This window comes from Pecten maximus, chromosome 17 (assembly GCF_902652985.1).
Source record: "Pecten maximus chromosome 17, xPecMax1.1, whole genome shotgun sequence".
NCBI classification, from domain to species: domain Eukaryota; kingdom Metazoa; phylum Mollusca; class Bivalvia; order Pectinida; family Pectinidae; genus Pecten; species Pecten maximus.
In genome coordinates, this window is record NC_047031.1 from 18185604 (window position 1) to 18202401 (window position 16798).

At 36.6% G+C, this 16798-nt stretch overlaps 1 protein-coding gene across 1 annotated transcript; it reads left to right on the plus strand.

Annotated features, from left to right (window-relative positions):
* The first annotated feature begins 1981 nt into the window (after positions 1–1981).
* Positions 1982–14094, plus strand: LOC117315574 (huntingtin-interacting protein K-like). Its single transcript, XM_033869818.1, has 3 exons — positions 1982–2169; positions 4527–4634; positions 13366–14094. The coding sequence occupies exons 1-3, from the start codon at positions 2014–2016 to the stop codon at positions 13459–13461; spliced, it is 360 nt and encodes a 119-aa protein (XP_033725709.1). The 5' UTR covers positions 1982–2013; the 3' UTR covers positions 13462–14094.
* Positions 14095–16798: the final 2704 nt, after the last annotated feature.

The following is a 16798-nucleotide window of genomic DNA, read 5'->3' on the forward strand; positions in this document are numbered from 1 at the left end:
ATGTATAAAACATTGGGACCGTATCATGTCGGCATCATTCGCTTGGGTGAATAGTTTAAACCCATCACTTGTGTTGGAATGGTCAACATTTATGGGTCTCTTGAGAGAGGACAGTGCGAGGAGATACTTGGAGGTGCTGTTTGGGTTATTGGAAAGTTGGAGGAACACAACTGGTCTTTACCCTTAACGTATTCACCAATAGGTACGAATACCTGAACGGGACACCTCGGCTGTAGCAGACCAGGGCTTCAAGGAGGTAGGAATCAGTTAAACAAGTTATTACACATATTGTATAATTTTGTGTAATAATAATAGTTGGCACTTTCCGTAAACGAATATCAATCATTGACGGAAAGTGCCGAAGGTTTCCGATTGCAGCTAACATTAAATGTATATTAATTTTGCCTTTCATTTCGTAACTTGGGGAGATCGTTCATCATGATTCATTTATCCGTAATTATTTCCTTATGTGTTAGTTTTATTGCAAACCTGCCAAAAGTAAATGATTGAGATTCCGGTTACGAAAATTAATAATTTTTATTTGCTTTTAGCAGAGACGTATATACAAGTCTCTGCTCTTAGTGAGAACATTTAGTAATTTTTCAAGAAGGAATGGGACAATCAGGGACAAATCAACGAGTTTTGGTAAAACTCGAGTGTTAAATGGTATTGATTTTTATAAAAGTCTTCCCCTTTAATAGTAAATTAAGACAAGAATACTCGATGGAAAGTTGTTAAAGATACAGAGACAAGATATAGATAATATTCATATTTTTTAAAGCGAAAATAATCAAGATTACACAATCTTAAATCTCAGAGATTTGTATTTGGGAAAAAAAGTAGAAATGTTCAGGTACGGGGAGAATTTAAAACGGTGAAAATATGGATAGACTAGTCCACGAAACGAAAGCATTGCATATCTCAATTATTACGGAATAAAAGGCATATTTCATTTACTGAATTAAATAATAATGAATTGTGGTTTTGTTGTAGGTCATGAGTTCACCGAGCAAGTCACACACCAATTTTGGAAACTTCTGAAAAAGCACAACAGACATTAGAAACATCACGTTCGGGGATTTCGCCAATACATGGAATTTCTTGTCCTTACTTTGAAATACTACTGTGAAATGACGTTGTTTACGACCGATGTGAGGAAAACGGCTTACTGATATCAAATTTACAATGTCCAAAATGTCATTCCGCTTGTTATCACGCCAAACGTTCCAATATAGTAGATGACATATGATCTGGCGATGCAAAGCAAACAAAAGGCTTGAATTTGAAAACATGAAGTTCTCCTTTTCCGAACGGTCTAAATAAGATACCAGGTATATGCTGGAATTCCTAAGAAACTTTTTAGACGGACATAAACTATTCTTTAACAATACCACGAATTTGAAAAAGATCAAATACAATGTACTTCTACATGTGATGTTTATATACATATAAATGACATATGAAAAACATAGAAAAATGATTTCATTAATTCAACGGTAGAATAATTCAATTTAACTATAAAAAAATGTATGCCTACCTGATAGATACTGTTTTTGCTTAGAATTAATCGTAAAATAATTAATTTAAAAAAGATGTAAAATGTAATAAAATAAAATCTTTTTTTTTTGAATGACTGCTGTAAGAATACCAACATTACATATAATTGACCATAGTGTCACAAAAAAGTGCAAATGATTAATAAATCTATAATTTTAATCAGATCATAATTAATTAATCAGGAAGTTTGAACTATATATACTGTATACATTTAAGAAAAAATCTGACTAAAATAACATTAGAATAAAAGAAAATCGATTGTCTATAATGTTAGAATATCCCTACACAGTTCTTTTTCCACTTCCATCTACATTAAATTGTTAATAAGTTCTGATGTAAAAAAAATTGTATGTAGGTTAGCCACTATTCCAAAGTTAGCACGAAATTAACAAAAACAAATCTTGTTTCGCGGAGGAGTTGTGTCCCCTCATTAGCACTCTTCACACGTGTTTCAAGATGGCTGGCCCGGAGGATAATCAGACGGAAGGCGTGGAAGTTGAGGAGGAAAACAAAGCCCTGAAGACGAAAAAACATGACTCAGGGGCAGCAGACTTGGAGAAAGTCACAGACTATGTCGAGGAAACGGAGATATCTGCGCAAAGTATTGGAGACGTAAGTAAAACAATACCATAGGCCATGGTAACATATTGTCAGACTCCAGCCACAGGGGCATGTCTAGTTTTATATTACAAAAAATAGTCAGAAATACCTATATATTGTCAATATATATAGGTATTTCTGACTATTTTTTGTAATATAAAACTAGACATGCCCCTGTGCTCCAGCACTGTCGGGTACGGAAGCACCGACAGATCTGTTTATATAGTAAAAACAACTGCATTTGACCACACGTAAACAGGACAGATATAAACACACATGTGAGGTTCAGTCACCTGTTTTTCTCTCGCCATAAAACTGTGGATGGCGAAACATGTAAGTCGGTAAAATGAATAATAATTAATCCTACTTGTTCATTTTTAGTTGTATTTGAGAAATTATAGTCAAATTTGTCGGTGCTCTCGTACCTGCACTGTCGAACATGGCTGTAATAATAAAAGCCTGTGTTCAATTCAGACTGGTTGACATTTTGTAGGTACACATCATTATCTCCAAAGGATAATCTACAAAATACTTTTATACATGGTAACATCAATGTTTCGATCGGTCCTCAACTTGCGTATATGTGGTATATAAATGGAGAAAGTCGATGTGGCAAAGTGTTCAATAATTATAAGGTCTCTGTCACTGAGCTGAGTGAGCATGCAAATTTCGCTCTGGCGGTCAAGAGCCAGGGATCATTACGCTGGACACCTGGGTCTTGATTCCTGTCAGGGCACTGGACAGGAATGTGTTTTTTCCTGTTCTAGCTTTCACAATGGATATAACACCCAACTAAAATCCAATAGTGATGATGGTATTGAGAGTCTCCGGTTGAGATTTAGGTGCTAACTACCAAGAAAAAATGTGAGCAGTGTGAAAGGAGCGGGATGGTGTGGCTTATATTATAGAAAGTTTTTAATACAGTCTCTGTCACTCAGCTGACTCAGCATGCTTTTTTTTGGCTTAGGAGATAGTGCCATGTAATATCATGCTGAAAACTCGGTTAATTCCTCTCGGGGCACAAGCTATAGGAAGGAATATTTCTTCTCTGTTCTTTCACAAATATGTATAACAGGCATGAGATTATCCATTATAGCATTTGACACTTTTTTAAACTAAAGTAGTCAGTAGTGTAAAAAGCTTTTCCTCTATATAGTATATTTCAGTATAGCTAGATAGATTTTTCACAGTGAAATAAAAGTGCAGGACTTCTCTTTATCAAAATGCTAATTTTGAAATTTACTAAAAACAGCAAAACATTCTTTTCTGAGCCATTTTTACCCAGAACTGATTTTAATCCCAAATATAAAAGGAAAGCAATCTTATGACTATTTTGGTGATCAAATCTGTGATGCTGACCTTGCCAGCCTATAGTTATCAGTGTCTTGAACTAAACTTTAATAAAGGAAAAATTCCTTCTAATGTGAAACTTGGCTCATTTCCTATGTACCAGTATAGAGGACTCCTGATCATGATACTTCAAATGTTTGTATAAACTCTCCTGTCTAGAAATTTGAATTCCAGATCCTTTAATGCTTTTTGCGAATGTAACGGACTCTTTTTTATATTCCTCCAATAATCACAAATTAATTATGCCAAGTTTCCTGCGGCAAAGTTGCCACACCTTAAACATTTTGTCAAACAGATAATTGTGTGGTATAATATGGCCTGAAAAGAAATTGTCTGACAGTGTTAGATGCAGTAATAATGTGATAAAACATTATTTTACATGATTGAATATTTTTCACATGATAAAATGATGTTATATCAGTTAACACATTCTTATGTATATTGATATAAACTGTAGATCTAGATCAATCATCTTATTGAGATATTAATCTCAAAACACTTATTTAGTCCCAGCATCAAAATTATTCTAACTATAATTAGTATCTGGTATTTGAAGTTAGACAAAACATGGGCTAGTTATTCAAGTAGTGTTACTCTGATGGGATCACACTAGTTGCAACCCCCAACTTACCACCCACAGTTCCATGGATCAAACTAGATTCGCATTTAAGATTATATTTAAGCCTGCCACATATTCATAGTATACCTCGGCACTGATGAGGCCCTCAAAAATGATACATGCATTTCCGCTAAAATGCCAGAAAAAAATGGGTAGGTAGGTGGGGAATATTTTTTATTTTTTTAAATTGAATATAAGGTTATAGACGAGCAATCTCCTTGAAAATTACCAAAAACCTTCAGGGTAAGGAACAAAAATATAGACTAGGGTCAGTAGGGCTAGCGGAAACAGGTATTATTATAAAGGCCTAGCATTGTGTTCATAGCAGCATATAGGCTCGTTGTTTTAAAAAAAATGAAGTAATGCAAATTTTGTTTTACTGGAATTTCTGTGTCAATAGGCAATGAAGGCTGTGAGTGACAGAAAAGCAAAGGAACGAGCAGAAAGACAGGAGCGAGAAAGGGAACTGGCCAAGGTGAAGATCAACAAGGAAGATGTAGACATTATAGTAAGTATACAGGTGTTTGATATAGCAAGATTATATCAAGTAAAAAGTTAAATTAATGAATTAATAAACCTTAACAAACACTAGACTGACTAGCTACTTCCTATTGACAAGGAGAATGAAAATTATATCAGTAAAAAGTTAAATTAATGAATTAATAAACCTTGACAAACACTAGACTGACTAGCTACTTCCTATTGACAAGGAGAATGTTCTTTTTCGCAATTGATACAGCATCTGACTAATAACTTGGCCGTGGCTGCGGTGGCTGAGTGGTTAAGGTGTCCTGACACTTTATCACTAGCCCTCCACCTTGCGAGTTCGAAACCTACGCGAGTCAGTTGCCTGGTACTGACCGTAGGCCGGTGGTTTTTACTCCAACTTTCATCCACCTCCAAAACCTGGCATGTCCTTAAATGACCCTGGCTGTTAATAGGACGTTAAACAAAAATAAACAAACAAACAAAATTAACTTAGTAAACCAGAAGTCTCCTGTTTGATCTCAACAGAAGCTTTGCAATAATGACATTGGTTACATTGGCACCACCTATGAACTCGGCCTTGCTTCACTACCAATGCTGTTACACCTAGAAAACTTAAGGAGTTATTTCCTGAAGGGTGGCAGGGCTTTTTATGGGGGCATTTTAGGGCCATTAATGGGCCCCATTCCCAGTTGAAATTATTTCATATTTAAGCCAAATTCCCAAAATCTGCCATAATTTACTCTTGAAAAAAAAACATTTCAAAATTCATCAATTTTCTTCCGAAAATGAGACAAAAAGGCCCCTTCCAAAACCAGTGAGAAAACGCCCTGGGTGGTGGGTTAGAGTTACCCTGGGATGATACTACAGAAGTTTTCACCTACAGTCTCAGCTAGGGAGAATTTCTCTTCAGCTCATTTAGTACAGTGAGGAGTCACAACAGTTAGGTAGAGCGTTGGCCTAAGTTACCTACGATGTAGATCCAGGGCGCCAGGTTTGATGCTTCTTATGTATCGGTTTGTTTTTCTGGAGGAAATCCCGCCTCAGTATGACCCAAGGCTGTTCACAGGGTGATAAAACCAACAAGTAATCAGTATGACAATCGACTAGTAAGCCAGGTGTCCTTGATTTGATACCAAGCAGAGGTATTGAAATAATAATGATTTATGTTACATGGTATATATATAAAATACAATCTAATCACTGAGATGACCTGCTACGAGTTGTTGTTAGATCTTGTATTGCAGTGTATCGTAGAGAAGCGGAAATTACAAGTCTAATTTTAATCTGATTGATATAAAATAGTAAATGAAGGTACATGATTGGAAGTTCGATCAAAGATGTCTTAAAGTATCATTCTGTCCTTACGCTAGAATCTGCTTCTGTAAATGAAGAATGTACCACTAGGCTAAAGGAAAAGAAATTGTTGTCCCAGCTGAATTAGCTATATAGTTGACATTTTCTGTCACTCTACAGCAAGGTAAAATTCTTTATGTTGAAATGTTTTAACCATTAGCAACCTGTGCAAGGATCAGCATCCGTTCAATGCTTTAGATAATTTACATCAGCACAATCATTATGGATTTGGCTTCTAACCAACATTGTTAGAACAAATCTCCAGTACTAAAGAAGCAAGTCTAAAAATCACTGTAGTTGGATACTTAAAAGTTAAATACCTTTGCCTAATCTTCTCCCTACAACCAGTATCTATAGGTTCTATCTGAAATCTCAGAAGAGCTTTGATATATATAACAAGTTTAGCATTGGCATTAATGGCATAGCTACCTTTTATGCTTGTATGCCAAAGCATCTACAATTAAAAAAAAAAAAAAAGAATAAAGAAAAAACTGAGAGAAAGAGAGAGATGAAAGTCCATAAAGCATCCATATAATGTTTGCCTAGCTACACCATCGGTTAGAGGAAATGTGACAGATTTGCTGGTGGTGACTATTATAAATTGTTCTTAAAACTATTGATAGTAGTACAAAACCAATATAAAACTGATTTATGTGCCTTTTATACTTCTTGACTGAACACTACAACATCCAATAGTTTAAATATTCAGTAGTCGGGGCTATACTGTTTAGTGCTTACCTGGACTCACCTGTAAGGCACGGTGGTAGTTCCAACACAGCCAGGGTTTGATTCCCCTTTCTGATGTGTAAAGTTTATGGAGTTCCTTATCTATACCAACATGTATGCATGTCAAAAGTGGCTTAGCCAGGAGCCTGATTGGTACACTAATATTTCAAAGTGTTTTAGATTGTAGGCTACATATTACATCATAATGATACCGATGGTTGACATTTTTTTCACAATTTCATTGAAGTAGGAAGAAAAAGTCATTATTATGACCAGGGGCGTAGCTAGGCCAACAAAAATGTGTAAGCCCAGGCAAGGGGTGTGGGGCCTAGGGCAGAGCCCTGGTGGGGGATCAGGGGGTTGGGAGGCGAAGCCCCCCGACGGAAAAGGTGTCATCCTGTTTCTCCCAAAACTGAAAAATATATATCCTGTTTCTCCCAAAAACTTATGTACACAATGTAGGGAGAGTGTTGTTTTAACATTTAAGGTAACTGCTACCTGTACAGGTAAATCAACATTCCTGTTACCTGTACAGGTAAATTAAGGTGTCTATTGCTGAATGTATCAGTTGACAAATAAATAAGATAATAGATTTATCCATATATTCACAGATGGTTTGAATTTAAAAACAAAACGGGTAATTTAATAAGAAATAAATAGATAAAAATAAAAAGTTATGTATGTATACATGTATATTTATGATGAATTTATAGAAGTGATTATAATTGACTTCTTTTAGATTTATCCATATATTCATAGATGGTTTGAATTTAAAAATAAACATGGAATTTAATAAGAACATTTTTAATTACAATGGTAAGTTTACAATAGCACAAAATAATATTGCTATACAAGGCAGAAACTCATATTATCTTCTTAATCGTAAAATGAAAAAGTTTATATTAAATGAAAATACAAAACTGTCATTGTTTGATACATACGTATCATGTATTTTGAATTACGCTTGTGAGGTTTGGGGCTATAACACTGCGCCACAGGTTGAAAAACTACACTTGATGGTTTTTAAGTCGATTTTGGGCGTAAAAAGATCTGTTAACAATTCTATGGTTTATTTTGAACTAGGACGTTTTCCTTTTCATATAACGAGAAAGATTTTTATTGTTAAATATTGGCTACAACTATTGAAGACTAAAAACTGTATATTGAGGGCTTGCTATAATGAATTATTTGAACTTAACATTAAAAAGCCTAATAGCAAAGCAAATTGGGTTCATCATTTGAAAAATGACTTATGTTCACTTGGTTTTGGCGATGTATGGTATGCACAGAACGTACCAAATAAACAACGTTTACAAGATATTTTTATCCAAGAAATGAGAGCTAGCTTAGAAAGTTCTTCTAAGTGCATCATATATCGCCGTCCATCTGTTTTCAAAATGACTGAATTGTTCTGTAGTACCAATGTAATATTTAATTCAGGCAACGACTAAAAGGAAGTCACTGTTACTTAGTTGATAAGTATTTATATATTTAATTAATAGTTAATTAATTAGTAATTGCACAACAGTTTTTTCTTTAAATCAGAACCTTCTAGAGAAAATATGTCTAGGAATATAATTTAAAGTATGTGATTGTCTTTTTATGTCTTAAAAATTCGTGTAGTTTAAAATTGCAATTGTAATGTTGTAATTATATGATATACACTTTTTTGTGATGGCAAAAAATATTATTGAAATGTATAATACTTTGTGTTACATTGGCTGTGTTCTCTGCCGTCTTGCACAAATGTAAAATGTTGTCATATGTATGTATATATTGTGATCCTATATGCTATTTGCATACGGAATAAAATAATTGAAATTGAGAGAGATAATTGCCTTCTGTGTTTACTTAATAATTAGACCCTGTGTTAACAAATCCTGTTTCTCCCAAAAAGTTTTTACCTAGATTTTCAGTTTTGGGAGAAACAGGATTAAACCACGGAAAATGAATTTAAAGATTTATGAGGGTTTGAAATTGATTTCCGAGATAGTAATTTCAAAATATGTTTACGTAATTCTAAATTATACTGAACTACAAGTTTTCCGGTAAAAACATATAATTAATGTTCATTTATTTCTATAGTTTAGACAAAAGACAATTGTCTGTCTAAATAAAAGACATTTTCAATTTGGGTAAGAAATCCCATGTCTAGGTTATAGTGGCCTTTCTGGGATAATTTTTTTGTTGGAACATGTACTGTAGGTCCGATTTTGTCATGTGTTTGTGGTACGTTACTTGGACAAGGAAATGAGCTATCAGCAGACTGGTTTAACTTTTTAGTCGCTGGTTCTTCTTCCTTGGGTTTGAAAAATGTTTCGACCCTGGGCACATTTTTGAAGCCTTCTTCATTTTGAATACATTTTTCAACATTATACAACCGGAAACAGGGGGTGACAGTATAAAGACGATGTGATAGCTATTCCTGAATGCTCTAGACCTATATTTTATAATATATAGCACACAGTGGTACATTTTCTGGTATTATCAATAATTTGGTTATAATATTAAATCAAAACTTTGAAGTTATATTTGAAATGTTGGACCATAACATAAAGGCAGGATTTTTTATGTGTAAGCCTGGGCTTTTTTTTTCTAATGGATGCTACGCCCCTGATGACTACAACTGAAAATCTACAAACCTGCCTTAAAGTGACCACCTGCATAAAGCGACTCCCTCTCGTATGTAAGGTCCTCATTTCCCCCTCCAAACGTTATTTCCTATACTAGTTACCTGAACCTGGATTAAGAGACCACCTGTCATATATGAGCACATTTTCCCCTCCCAATGTTATGTATACTTGAGATGTACATAGATTTATCTACAAAAGGACATTTCTATTTAATTTAGAAAACTGATTATAATAAATCGATTTTGAGTTTTCTCATTATCTATTTTAAAAGTGAAACTGATTCCCATTACTATAATGTGACCTTTTTTATTGCCTCATATATCACAGGTTTGCCTGTGTTAATTTTCCAGGAGTTCAATATAGATTTTATAGCCAATCAACTTCTTTGTAATGCCTATCAAATCATAACTGATAATTAATTATTGATGTGATATGTGACCAATGTTCCATAACTAATGCTCTAAGGAACTCCCTATTGGTCGGCAAGTGTGTCATATTTATGGTCATGGAGTTTTATTGACTTGTCTGCTTGTCAAAACTTCTACTTTTTCAAAGTAAATGTAAACTGACGTCAAGATATCGCTAGATGTCAAGTATCGAGTGAAACCCATGATTGGAGAAAGGTTTAGTCGTCGAGTAAAACCCATGATTGGAGAAAGGTTTAGTCGTCGAGTAAAATCCATGATTGGAGAAAGGTTTTGTCGTCGAGTAAAATCCATGATTGGTGAAGTGTTTAGTTGTCAAGTAAAACCCATGATTGGAGAAAGGTTTAGTCGTCGAGTAAAATCCATGATTGGTAAAGGGTTTAGTTGTCGAGTAAAACCCTAATTGGAGAAAGGTTTAGTCATCGAGTAAAACCCATGATTGGAGAAGGATTTAATCGTCAGGTGATTGGAACAAGTGTGATTAGACTTAATATATTCAATTTCAAACAATTTCATTCAATTTCATTCCAACTTATGACAAATGACTGGACATCGGGCAGAACCTATTTGAGTCCTCTTCATAAAACATAAAGTATTGCTAGATGCTGAGTATCCAGTAGCTATAGAAGCCCTATGATTGGAGTAAGATTGAGAAGTGTATACCTAGCACTGCTATAGAATAATAAAATCTAGCATGGGTCTGTTCCATGGACAGGGTTATACCTCAACCGTAGTGTAAGAGTTTGGCCAGTCAGCCTGAGACTTGAGGAGAGCTGGCTCTTACATGAGGGTTTAGATACGTATTTACATGTATCCTTGTTCACAGAACAGACTCACGTTTGATTTTTTTTTTCTCACATACTTGCAAGTAAATGTTGTTTTTTTATTGCACGGTCTACAATGCTCCATGAAATGTGTGTCAGAATAGATGACGTCATCATTTACGACTTGGTTACTCAATGTAAAATGATGACATTACGTTATTGTGAGCAGTGTCATATAGCGCGTGCCGGCTGTCTTTACCCACCCTGTGTGAGATCGTTTTTTCTCTTACTCTGGATAGGGATATCCACAGTTTTACTGGGGTGAGATTTTCTTATCTCACCCTAGGGAAAAGACAAGCTACACATGCTTTTTGCACATTCTCAACAATTGTATTTCGTCACGGTAACAGTACAATGGCGTCACGTTAACAATTCAATCACGTCATATCAACTTGTCCTTGCATTGATGTAACGTCAATATTAGATACATAAGAGGGTAAAAGAAAAGTAATCATTCACCCCCATGGACGTGAGACCGGGGAATCTCAACCCTCGGGGTGAAATACTAAGCTACCAAAGACTCTGCAAGCCTGGTGTTTGGCAACTTAAGAATCTTCTCCACGGGTTGAGATTCCCCTGTCTCACCTCCAAGCGGGTGAAAAATTCTATTAATCTTTTCCCTAGCAATCACAGGATAACTCTGTAAAATCCTGATAACTGGGTGATATATATAATTATGAAAATGATATTCCCGTTAACTGAGACATTCTAGTTTTAGTATACTGAAGAGAAATTATAATCAGTATGTTTTACTCTATAAAACAGTGTTAAATATGCATGGTAAATGTAAAAATTGTACATAGGTTACTGTGTAGTTGGAAATGTTCACAAGAGATTTATTTTTGCTATATTTGAGATAATTGATTGTACATAATGGTTTATATATGTAAATACCTAGCAAATATCTATACAAACAGATGTGTTTCCTGCTAAGGTGTCCCGACACTTTAACACTAGCCCTCAACCTCTGGGTTGCGAGTTCGAAACCTACGTGGGGCAGTTGCCAGGTACTGACCGTAGGCCGGTGGATTTTTTCCGGGTACTCCGGCTTTCCTCCACCTCCAAAACCTGGCACGTCCTTAAATGACCCTGGTTGTTAATAGGATGTTAAACAAAAACAAATAAACCAAAGTTTCCTGCTGAATATTTACAAGGCAGTCAGGTACATTGAAAGTGAATACCTGTGAAATAAGTCGGACTAGGAGAACTGTGAAATATTGGACCCAGGAAACATCTTTGTTTACCTTAATTCATAGAGTAAATCTTGTCATGTGAATCAGAAACATAAACTTGTCTTTTTGTGCTCTTCCCCACTCTTAGTGGACCTGAATAGGTTGAGTAATCTACCACATAGTCATTACTATTCTAAGTCCTCCCGATTCTTTCTGTAATTGAAACCCCCCCAAAAAGTAGATGACTTTATGGTAGGGGAGACTTTAAAGTCAAGCTATCAGGTTTTTCACACTTTGCAAACAAGAGTCTGGACAAATAAATAAACCTATAAAAATATTAACTAATAATATAATGACAACATGCAGTAATTTCATCCAAATCATTAATTATGAAATTTCATAATTGATTGCAAATAACGTGATAATGTAGTGCATGTGCAGGGCTTTTTCTGAGGGCTTTTTGGGGTCGTTAATGGGTCAAATTCCCAATTGAAACTATTTCATTTTATAGTCAGTTTCCAAAATTTGCAGTTTACTCCAGAAAAAACTTTCCCAATTCACCAATTTTCTTCCCAAAATGAGATAAAAAGGCCTCATCCAAAACCAGTGAGAAAAAGCCCTGATGTGGCTTCCATTGTCAGGCATCATCCATTTGGTTTCTTTCAATTAACTTCAGCTTCTTCTCAAGAGGCCCAAGAGTCCTGTCAATATTAGGTCATTAGCATGGCTTTGTGAAGTGATAACATGACCTGAAAGAATGGGTCACAATGTATAATCTACCCTCAAAAGTTACATCAATTGAATTACACATATAAGAAAATAGTGTACTCATCATAAACTGTAGAACAGGAGAGCGATGTAAGCGTGTACTCATCATAAACTGTAGAACAGGAGAGCGATGTAAGCCCATTGGGCCTCCTGTTATAATTATTGGAACAATGCATATGCTATATAACACCATATTTGCGAGCCAAGGGCTGATATTGTCATAATTTCATATTCACCCTTGGCAGATTAAACCTTATTTATTTCATTTCTCTCCAGCGGGGACATGACATGCACTGAATTTAGACTTTATTTTAACAAAATTTACACTTGTAAGATTTCCCACCACTGGCTACAATGTAGTTGAGTTGTCATTTACATTTAGGACATAGTCAGCTATCTCTACCAACTGATCAAATGCAGAAAAAAAGTTTGCCCAAATATTATTGTCCTTTCGTGGGTTTTTTTTAATCGTTATATGAAAAAAAACGTGACACAGTCGAAAAGGTAACTCTGGTACTCAATGCCATTACTATCTACATATATACATTTTTGTACAAGCACAGGGAATTGACATGAATTCCAACCCACAGTCAGTATGTGTGATATATAAGGAATGTGGGTTGAAAATTCGCGCCAAGTCCCGGTGCTTACACTCTGACTTCAACCTGTATGTTAGACACAGGTTGGGTGCCCTAAATAGCCAGGACACAATATAACTTGAAAGATTAAGAGAGAAGGCTTAATTTACCAAGTGTGAATATGGGATTATGTTTCCTTGGCTGGCAAAGATTTGCTCCAGTACCAAATCAACAGCTTGCTGTATCAATGGTAATATTTTCTGTTTTTTAGGTAAATGAAATGGAGATATCCGCTGCCCAGGCTGAAAGGAAGCTTCGAGAATTCAAGGGGGACTTGGTGTCGGCTTTAGTGGAACTGACAAACTGACCATATTTGATAAACTATCTATGTGACTATTACAACAAGGAGAAAGCAAAGAGAACCATTGCCTCCCACAGACTAGGCCTGAATCAGTGAAGAGTTTGTTGCATCACCGTTACCATGGAGATAAAACCAGTGACCAAGAAAAAAAGACAGTTCTGCCACAGTGGCTGAACTTCATCAGAATATGAACAAACATTTCTCCTGAACAAAAGACTCATTTGTCTCGATTCAAAGTTTATTCTAATTAGATCCTGTGAGACTACAGGGTAGGGTCTTTACTCTGGAAGAGTTGTTGGTACCTGTATCTGTCCGTCAACCTGAAACAATGTTAATGTAAATTTTTTTGATATTTCTGGTTGATAAAGAAAAATAACTTACTATACAGCATTTAGCTGCTATTCAAAATATAATTTGTTTTTAAAAGTTACCCGTGGAAGTTATTTACGATGAAGCTATTAAAATAGTTTCAATGCTTATAAAAGAATTTTTGAACAGGGATTTTCAGGTTACACAGTTTATAGGAAATTACAGTTTCAAATATTTGTTTTATTTATTTCCGTTTTCACATTTTGAAACATTATCAGTATTTATTGATAATGTTTGATACATCAACAATAAATCTTATTTTGTATTAAATGGATTCAATTTATTTATTCAAATTTGACTGCTTGACCTACAGTACATTGCATTTTAAATGAATTCCTTCAAAAAGTTGTGAACATAGACTGTTTAGACACACAATTAGGGTAACATTTAAGCACACAAGTAGGATGGACATTTAAACACACAATAAGGGTGGACATCTAAACACACAAGTAGGATGGTTATTAAGACACAATAAGGATGGTCATTCAGACACACAAATAGGTTAGTCATTTAGACACACAAGTATGTTGGTCATTTAGACACACAAGTAGGTTGGTCATTTAGACACACAAGAAGGTTGGTCATTTAGACACACAAGAAGGTTGGTCATTTAGACACACAAGTATATTTGTTATTTTGACCCATAAGTAAGTTTGTTCTTTAGACACACAAGTAGTTTGGGTCATTTAGACACACAAGTAGAATGGACATTAAGACACAAATAGGATGATCACTTAGACATAAATAGGATGGTCATTCAGACAAATGCAGGATGGGCATTTAGACACACAAGTAAAATTTCATTTATACACAAGTAGGATGGTCATTTAAACATGCGACGAAGATGGACATTTAAATGTAGAAGTGAGATGGTCATTTAGACGTAAGAGTAGGATGGACAAAATCGAGAGACAACTTTTGATTCTGACATAAGTTTTGTAGATAGCATTTCACTGTTCTGTCATATTGAAGTTACTGAACTAAACTAAAGGCTAAAGGTGAATTGTCAAGGGAGACATTCGGAAGAAGACGGTTGCTAAGATGGAAGAAAATACTGCCCTCCAGGAATGGTGTAAGAATGGTGCTTGCTCTCCAAAACTGCATGATTCGTAAGAGGCGACCAAATCCTGGATCTAATCTTTTTCCTTCTCCAAAAACAACTTTCCTCTTCCTAATGTCTCCCTTTATTCTGCATAACATCTGACATTAAGGTGAGCGTTTGCCTCTGTGTTGTAGTCTTTCAGTCCTGACCCTTGACCTTTATATAAGTGTTCGCCCCTGTGTGGAAAGCTTTGGTTCCTGTCCTCTGGCCTTAAGTTGAGCCTTTGTCCCTGTTAGGGAAGGCTTTGGGCTTAAGTTGGATTCGTCCCTGTGAGAAAGTCTTCAGGTTTTGTCCTGGAGATCCCCTGGCCGTTGGTTTAACATTCAACCCCTGTGAGGAAGGCTTTGGGTTCTGTTCTCTGAGTTCTAGTTAAGCGTTCGACCTGTGAAGAAGGCTTTTGGTTCTGTTCTCTGAGATCTAGTTAAGCGTTCGACCTGTGAAGAAGGCTTTGGGTTCTGTTCTCTGAGATCTAGTTAAGCGTTCGACCCTGCGAAGGCCTTTGGCTCTGTCTTGGGGATCTCCTGGCCTTTAGTTGTGCTTTTGCCCCGTGTAAGGAAGGCTTTCCTTTTGTTATCTAAGATTAAGTTAAGCTTTCGACCCTCTGTGGTAGTCTTTGGGTCCTGTCGCTGGGCTTTTAGTTGAGCGTTGCCCTTGTGAAGAAGGCTTCTGGTTCTGTCCCCTAGCCTTTAGTTCGGCAATAGCCCTTGTGAGGAAGGCTTTAGGTCCTGTCCCTTGACATTTAATTGAGTGTTCAGCATTGAGAGGTAGTCTTTGGGTCCTGTGATGAGGACTTTTGGTTCTTTCCCTGGACCTTCAGATGAGTGTTCGCCCCACTGGCCGTTACTTGAGCGTTAGCTCCTGTGTGGAAAACGTTAGGTTCTGTCCTCTGGCCTTAAGTTGAACCTTTGCCCTTGTGAGGAAGGCTTTTGGGCTCAGGCCTTTGTTTTGATTTTCCCCTGTACGAAAGTGTTTGTCCTGGGGATCCCCTGGTCTGTAGACAAGCGTTTGCCTCTTTGTTGAAGACTTTTGGTTCTGTCCATTGACATTTAGGTGAGTGTTCGCCCCAGTTTGGAAGACTTTGGGCTCTGTCCTGGGGATCCCCTGGCCTTTAGTTGAGCGCTCGCCCTTGTGAGAAAGGCATTGGGTCCTGTCCTCTGGCCTTAAGTTGAGCCTTTACCGTTGTGAGAAAGGCTTTGAGCTCTGAGCTTAAGTTGAGCGTTTGCCCCCGCGATGAAGGCGTTAATTCATGTCTCTGGTCTTAAGTTGAGCCTTTGCCCCTGTAAGAATGTCTTTGGGTTCTGTCCTGGGGATCCCCTGGCCTTCAGTTTAGCATTCAACCCCTGTGAGGAAGGCTTTTGGTTCTGTTCTCTGACATCTAGTTAAGCGTTCGACCCTGTGAAGAAGGCCTTTGGTTCTGTCTTGGGGATCTCCTGGCCTTTAGTTGTGCCTTCGACCCCTGTTAGAAAGGCTTTCCTTTTGTTATCTAAGATTTAGTTAAGTTTTGACCCTCTGGGGTAGTCTTTGGGTCCTGCCGCTGCCTTTAGTTGAGCGTTCGCCCTTCTGAAGAAGGCTTCTGGTTCTGTCCCCACGCCTTTAGTTCGGCAATAGCCCTTGTGAGGAAGGCTTTTTTGTCTTGTCCCTTGACATTTAGTTGAGTGTTCAGCCTTGAGAGGTAGTCTTTGGGTCCTGTGATGAAGACTTTTTGTTCTTTCCCTGGACCTTCAGATGAGTGTTCGCCCCACTGGCCGTTACTTGAGCGTTCGCTCCTGTGTGGAAAACGTTGGGTTCTGTCCTCTGGCCTTAAGATGAACCTTTGCCCTTGTGAGGAAGGCTTTGGGCCCTGTCCTCTATTTGGTTATCCCCTGTAAAAAA

Coding starts and splice junctions, on each gene's coding strand:
- LOC117315574 (XM_033869818.1), top strand. CDS start 2,014: ATGGCTGGCCCGGAGGATAATCAGACGGAAGGCGTGGAAGTTGAGGAG. Junction 2,170..4,526: donor CTGCGCAAAGTATTGGAGAC/GTAAGTAAAACA, acceptor CTGTGTCAATAG/GCAATGAAGGCTGTGAGTGA. Junction 4,635..13,365: donor AGGAAGATGTAGACATTATA/GTAAGTATACAG, acceptor TCTGTTTTTTAG/GTAAATGAAATGGAGATATC.